Source organism: Anthonomus grandis, chromosome 12, assembly GCF_022605725.1.
Source record: "Anthonomus grandis grandis chromosome 12, icAntGran1.3, whole genome shotgun sequence".
Taxonomy (NCBI): domain Eukaryota; kingdom Metazoa; phylum Arthropoda; class Insecta; order Coleoptera; family Curculionidae; genus Anthonomus; species Anthonomus grandis.
This window is the reverse complement of record NC_065557.1, coordinates 21,628,282-21,636,255: the sequence shown is the minus strand read 5'-3', so window position 1 is coordinate 21,636,255 and position 7,974 is coordinate 21,628,282. Positions and strand designations below refer to the sequence as shown.

Here is a 7,974-nt window from a genome sequence, read left to right as displayed (position 1 = left end):
ATTCACTTCAGAATTAATCAAATTTAATTAATTTGTAATCATAAGTTTGAAATTTGACGAGCTTAAAATAATCCTCATAAGAAAATAGGTGCAAAATATAACGTTAAAACTTCGGAACTAGGAATTCTTCGAGTGGAAAAGGCGAAACGTTTCCTAGGTTTGGTTATTGTTTCAAATCAATTGTTCATTGCACCATAATGGAAACAATCACTTTTTACACATAGATCTTTTTTCCAAATATTTTGGTTCAACATTTAATAGAATACGCAAATAAATTCACAGAAAGAAAATAATTATAGTTTACAGTATTTACAATGTTTTTTAATGCATCTAGCCTTTATTTTGGATATTATAAATTTGAGACAAATGAATGACCTCTAGTCTACTAATATAAAAAAAAACATTTTTTGGAGCCATCTCTTGTGCGATTGATAAATTCAAGGCCCTCAATATAATTTACACCATTCGTAAAAATAAAAAAACAATAATGTCCAAGCCCTGAGGTAAATCTAAAGTATTATATTGTTCCAACGATTTAATTTGGTTTAATTATATATATTTACGTTTATCATAAAATTCTACCTATAACTTTTAAAGGCAACAATAATTTCTCAACTCAAGCATAGCCATATGATATATCAGGAATATTGGCAAAAAGATAGATGAGCCTGCACGACGTTGTGATCTTACACCATTGTACATTTTTCTATAGGACAGGGTGTACGAAAGACAACTAGGGAGGATATGATCATTCCGATTAAAGATTTTTGTCAATCAACAGCAATAGTAGAGCCAATGTTCGATAAAATAAAATTAAACGACTAAATATTTGCAATAAACAATAAGGACATAATATCGAACATTTATTATAATTTATAAGTTTTCATGTGGTTTTTTAGTTTTATCCGATAACTTTTTACCTATAATTAAATTCATTTTTACCTATTATTAGCTATTCTTTGCCCTTATTCAAAACTGAGACTACTTTATATTTCTTTATAATTCCCTTTCTTAACTTTTCTTATTAGTTCCTGTATTTTGTGACATTTTCATAGTAATCTGCTTTTTTTGTTTAGTAGCTTTGTTAAGCTTTTTCTATAATTTTTAATGTTGTATAGAAATAAGAAGGCCCACAGTAATTCAATGTTTAAGATGTGGTTTCTTGGAATTAACTTATGAAAAGCAGACAGATTAATGGACTATTCAATTTTTCAATTAAAAATTTGGTATATTCGTCATAACATCTTGATCTTTTATCTCTATCCCAGATTTAATTTTTTAAGAGTGGTCATAATTTTAGAAACATTAAAATCAGATAGTGATCCGATAGATCTGAATTTAGAACGACAACATTCACCGGTTGTTGCCCTTTACATTTGAGGAAGTAAGTGTGTGTATTTAGTTTTTTTCAGTAAGATAGGTTTACATTATAAATATTTAGGAAAGAGAATAGACTCCAAATATTGATATAAAATGTTTAAATGTTCAATTTTTTTAACAAAAGTTCTTTAAAAGTGTTAGTTTTTTACACTACTGAAATGTCTGGAAATAATTATATTAACTGATAAATAAAATACTTACTTTAGAAGATAACAAACTTGACGCATTTTTTTCTGGAACGTTCATTCCTGGGATGCCTGCATTATCTCTCTTAATAACAGCTTGTTGTACATGTAAAGGTGCACTGGAATGTATAGGAACATCATTTAACTTTGAACTGTTAGTGGCTGCTTTAAGAACATTGGGCTTGGATTGTAGCTCCATACGCCTGTCCGTCAGATGGCTCTCAGGTTTTTGTTCCTTAATCTCTAAGGCTATTTTCGAGTTTTGAGAGCCCAAGTTATTGTTAGATATAAATTTAGGTGTATCGGCTGGCTTCTTAGCTTCCTTTGCAGCACTAGGAGTATCAGTTTTTTCTTCTGGTAATGACCCTGGCTTAACTGTTTTAAATTAAAACACATTGCATTATAGCCGGAATTAAGTTAGAAAAGACAAGTGTTCGAGAAAGGAAATATTTAAACAAAAACCGTGACGACTTAAAATTTTGTAGATAAAAAAGTAAAACAAGATAATACCTTGGGGAGGATTAGGCAGCTTAGTTCCCATAGGTTTTTTTATATAAATTTTAGGAACAATAAGTGATCGTTTTAGGCGTCTCTCTTTCTCAGAATCATCATCGTCATCATCTTCTCTTTCATCTTCATCGTCGTCGTCGTCATCATTATCTTTTCCCTGGTTTTGTTCATCTTCCTCTGGTTTTTCGTCACTCTCCTTTTCTTCTTCCTAAAAATTATGTGAAATAAATTGCCTAGTTTTCGATCATTATTATTTAGTTTAGAATTAAAATTGGATATGAGGCCAAATTAAACTACAAGCCTTTAAAATTTTTCTTTATTTATTATTTCCAACGTTTAGGCCTATGTTAGGCCCCCATCGCCTTATGTCGCCTGAAACGTTGACTCAATGAAAAATTTAAAACGCTTGGAGTTTTATTTGGCCATAAATCCAATTAACCCTAAAAAAAATGAAAATATTGCAAACTATTATCTAAGCTAATAACATTGATAAAGAATGTACTCATAATCTAAAATACAAAAATTACCCTTTTTTTTAAATTTCGTGAATTAAAAATGTCAACATAAGAAAACAAGCTAGGATTTGCAGCACTATAGGAACTGCAGATAGGACAAACAGACAAATCGCGAAAAATTACGAAATCCAATTTAGAGAAGCTAAGCTATCTGCCTTGCCGCGCCAGAAGGTTGCCTATCCTATAGCACGAGAAGCTATAGAAATCCACGAATTTCAATGACAAAAAAAGAAAAAATCTTCAATCTTACATAGTACCTTAACAAGGAAACATAAAATTTTTATTTTTATAAAACATTAAAAAATTTCGACAACATCGGAGACGACAATTCAACATGTTTTCCCACTACCTCAGCCAGAAGACCCTCTTTTATATCTTTTAATAAGTAATTGTATCGGGTTTGTCGATGACGAATTCCATTCGCTTAGTCCAAAATATTTTCAACGTGACGGTACAATTATAAATAGACAGCAAATTGGTTGCTTTAAATATGTAGAACATTTAATAGAGAATAATACAAAGAATTACACACCTTCGTCTTACTTAAAAATGTATTATATTTTTATTATTTATATAGCCGCTTTTGTGTTTCGTCACCATTTGAATCAAAATAAACGATTTTATTTGAGCTTCCAATCCATAAAAAAAATTTTAGTATGTTCTTATTTTTTATTTTCAATAAAAACCGAATAAGCGACGTAGCCTAAAATAGGGTATTCCGGCTTAAAAAATTTACCTCGTTCCATTATTGTTATAAATATATCCCTCAAATAGGTTATAATTCGATTATAATACTCAGCTAAATCAGTCAAATTTAAAAAGACTTATCGATATATACCTCCTCTTATCTTCTGAATGCGTTTATAGGAATTTGAGATTTGGCGTACTTCATAGCAACTAGTTTTTAGCTGATTTTGCAAAACTTTCGGCGGGTCGCCATTTTGAAAAAATAAAATTATATAGAAAGGGAAGTTATGCGAAACATCTTTGCTCCTAGAATATTAAGTCATTACTTCTACCCATCACAAAATGGCTGTGAAAAAAAGCTTGTTTTTCACATTTTAATTTCCCAGAAACACAGAAATTTAACTATTTCACTACAAAAGATGTTGAAAATGTGCACCATTAACTTCAAGACAGATAAAAAACACAAATAAAAAATATTCTCTCCTTTCGGTATTATTCGCTTTTAAAAGTATTGGTAAACCAAATAAGTTTTTGTGTAGAACAGTAACTTTTATGATAATGATTGACATTGATATTAACCAAAAATACGAACTCTACAAACAACGACAAACCTAAAAACAAATTATACCTGAACAGGTGTAGTAAAGAAAATAAAAATGCGAAAAATACGAATTTGAAAGGCTGCCATTTTGCTATGGGTAGAAGTCATAACTTAATATTCTAAGGCCATAAAGCATTCAGTGGGAGCTTTCAAACGATGTATCGCATGACCCTTCTTTCTATTTAATATTTTTTCATAATGGCGGCGGCATGCAATTTTGAAGTTTTGCAAGCTGAGTTAAGGACCAAAAAGTAGTGTTTAAGTTGCTTATGATGTGTGCCAAATTTCAAATTTTTATATAAACGCATTCAATGGATAAGAGAGGGACAATTAAGAGACGGACTGTATAAAAACGATAAAAGTAATAAATTTTTGCGTATTTTTTATTAGGCGTGATTAGGTTAGATTGATAAAAATTAACTCGGTTGACGTACCAGCGAATAGTGACCAAAAATGTCTGGAATAACGGATATTTTATCGACCTCAAACTTTTTGGTGTGATATATCATTTTAAAGGGAATACAATCTCCTATATAAACAAACAAAAAAAAATCGCTTGACGTCTAAGTGAATAGTAATCAAAATTGTTATAAGTGACATTTTATCAATTTAAACTTTGGTATATCAAACGGTTGTTTCATAGCGTCACATATTATTTTAAATGGCAAACAATTTTCCATCTTACTTCGCCAAAAAAATTGATACAAATTGAAGCAACTTACCAGTAAAAATGTATGGTAATAAGCAGTTCATTAAATCCAAATATTTTTGTGTGGATGAAGTTCAGTACTATTCTATATTACTTCGTTTAGAATTGGGATACTAAATGGGATATACTGCCGACGTAAAGATTCTCTCGGGCGCATCGTGCTAGCGAAAGACAGCTTATTATATTTGAAGCAAAGCGTACGACTGATAAAGCAGTTTTCTTCTAAAGAACCGTCAGTTTAATTTCTTCTATGTATGACTGCTTTGTTTATCGCTACGTATTCTGTGTGCAATGCATTAGCAACCAATAACTTTCTCAGGATTGGCGAAACTGGTAAATTTTTGGAATTGCTTCATTCTTTTATTACATTTAAAAATAGGAAGATTTTTAAGAAGATACAGCTGTACGTAGTAATAAATTATAACTAGTAATAAATTACAACTATTATTTTCCTAAAAAGAAGTGTTGCCCTCTCGTCATAACGTTCACATTGTATGAGCGTTTCGAGCAAAAACCGTCAGCTACAACGATAATGCCAAATATTCCATTTTCATTAATATTCCTTTCCCTTATGGCAAGTTTGGCTTCTTCTTTCGCTGCAGCCTCCATTGACCTCCACGCACATTCACAAATCATTATGAGCGTATTAATTGCTGCACTCATTTCAGCAAATTGGGAATATCTGATTCCTATAGCAGGATTTATGGAAATGTTTTTAATATTATTAGTCTGTTCAGAGAAGAATTTCTAAGTCAATCCACACATTTTACACTTAAAATATAAAAATGCTAACTAATCCCCCCAATCGTTTCTCTTTTACAGCTTCCATATCCACAATCAAGCATCCAAAAAGAAGATGTTTATTGTCGAATATTTGAGAGTGCAAGTGTTGTACGTCAAATATTCTTCTTTCCATAATATATTTTCTATTTGATCGCTAAAACGTTTTTTTTATGAAGAAAAATACCTTTAATAAATACCAAATAAGTTTTTAAATTATACCTTTTATTGAGAATACCGTAATATGGGGGCAAGTTGACGAATGGGCCAAACTTGACCGAAATTATTTAAAAAAATGATTTAATTATGAATAAGTACGTCACATTTTAATGTTGTTTGTTAAAAATAAGTCCAAGGTACTTAAAAAAATTATTCGTTTATTTATAAAGACCTGAAAAGAAAAATTCATGAAATATTTTTAAGTAAATTTTACTAAAATATTTAATTTTTCTTTTGAGGTTTTTAAAAATTAGCAAGTAATCTTTTAAAATTCCTTGGACTTATTTTTTTTAACAAACAACATTGAAATGTGACGTCTACAATATTTAACCATAAAAAAGAATGGTAAAACTTTTATCTATAAAGTGAAATCTATTTAGCTCCTATCTTTTATTTTTATGCCATTTTATATTTTATTATATCTCCATGGCATAAGTGTTAACAAGAAATAAAAAAAATAATATTGTTCGTTTTTAGTCATAAAATTTGTTCGTAAACTACGCATATTTTTTTATTTGGGGTTTTGTTGACCGGATGAATGAACATACCACCCGAAATAAAATATTAGCCTAAGACTCTGAAGATCTACCTTTGTCTCAGTTAGTGAGTACAATGTCTGATGACGAACTGGACCGACTGAAGTTAGTGCTGTCGAAACAACTAGACAAAATATTGAAATAGGTTCTAAGAAAAGTTATATCCACTAATATTCATAATAAAGTAAAATTACAATTTTTAAAAAAATATAAAAGCAAATTTTAATAGCTCAAAAAAGAAGACGTTGAATGAAGTACATTTGACATTAAAAAGGGTTTAGATTCACCTCAAATATGTAGAAGAGGTGAATGTTATTTCACAAACGACTTATTATCATTTTAATTTAATCTGAACCTTAATCCGTCTGTGTTCTTTATAAATCTAAATGATTTTTTTGTTATACTTTTGCAAGATGTGTAAATTTTTCTGTATAAGGTGGTCAATTTCGCCTATCGACATAATGAAAGTGAAATATCATGCAAGTTCAATAGCCGGTCAAGTTGACCATCATAGTTTTTGTTTTTTTAATATTTAAAAAAAATGGCACATTTCATTACGTATTATTAATAATATTAAATATATACGTTATACAGGGTGTCCGGAAAAAGGAGGCCAATCCGCCGGCCACATATAGGGTGAACCAAAATAATGCGACTTTCGTTATGCCATTTTTTAATTGGGCGCTCGGTATTCAATATACAAGGCGTCAAAATAAGAAATATAAAATCCTTTTTTTGAAGTAAGTCGAGTGTTTCATAAGATGTTAAATTAAAATTTGGTGTGAGGAGGTTGGGTTCACCAATCAAATTACCTGGTAAAATGACAGGTCCTAAAAGAAAGTTATCCATAACACCTGCCCACACTAGACTCTTTTTCAATGATATTATTAGTCTGTTCAGAGAAGAATTCCTAAGTCAATCCACACTTTCTACACTTAAAATGCTAACTAACCTTCCAAAAGAAAACGCGTTTTGCGGGTATCCGGAGGCCTCTTAATAAACAGTTGGCAGAGATGTGTATCGGCAGACGTGGTGCAATTAAATGGCCCGAACGGTCGCCAGACTTAACACGACTAGATTTTTTTCTTTGGGGGTATTTAAGAGATGAAAATACTAATGAATTACTTGTGAATGTAGAGATATTAGCGGACAAACACTTGCCAATGTTCGTGAGGAATTTCAAAATACACTTTAATATTGTCTCGCGAATAACGGAGCACATTTTGAGCACTTAATAAAATAAATTATGTGAACTGCTAAAATTGTTTATTTTTTAAACACCTTTTTACACCCTTAATGTTTATAGGTCTATAAATTCACATTTTTTATATACCCTTGGGAGATTCTTCGTGCTCACACTATAGGAGAGCCATTTGACATACCAAAGTATAACGTCGATAAAATATTCATTATTACCATACATTTTACGTCACTATTGGCTGGTACGTCAATCGATTAAATTTTTTTGGCACTGTTGAATAGACATTATGCTGCTTACAATGATATATCACACGATGCCGGTTAATGTTTGACATATCAAAGTGAGGTTAGCTGGAGGTGAGGAGGTGGTTGACAAAACATAAAATTGAACGTTCCCCTTTATATCTAGACTGCCGTGTGTTTTTTTTTTGGAAGTTATTAAGGGTGGTTCGTTTTGAAATAAAAGCATTCTATATATAATAAACCTTCGCTGGAACTGTCACATTAAATACATTGTTTAAAAAATAAAATACATCTTAAAATGGAAATAGTCTGAAATAGAGTTTAAAAATTAAAAAACAAGCAAGTCATATCGCAAAATTATTTAATATCTATGACTCCCAATTATATTAAATGTCAAGGTAAAATAAAA

The 7,974-nt window shown here is 30.5% G+C and overlaps 1 protein-coding gene across 1 annotated transcript in view; it reads right to left on the bottom strand.

The window, feature by feature from the left end:
• Nucleotides 1-7,974, bottom strand: part of LOC126742673 (remodeling and spacing factor 1) — a 73,170-nt gene that overhangs the window by 22,838 nt on the left and 42,358 nt on the right. The window contains exons 19-20 of the mRNA XM_050449418.1: nucleotides 2,076-2,283; nucleotides 1,582-1,940 (exon numbers count right to left, since the gene is read on the bottom strand). Of these exons, the coding sequence (XP_050305375.1) occupies nucleotides 1,582-1,940; nucleotides 2,076-2,283 (567 nt within the window). The remainder of the gene's footprint in view (nucleotides 1-1,581; nucleotides 1,941-2,075; nucleotides 2,284-7,974) is intronic.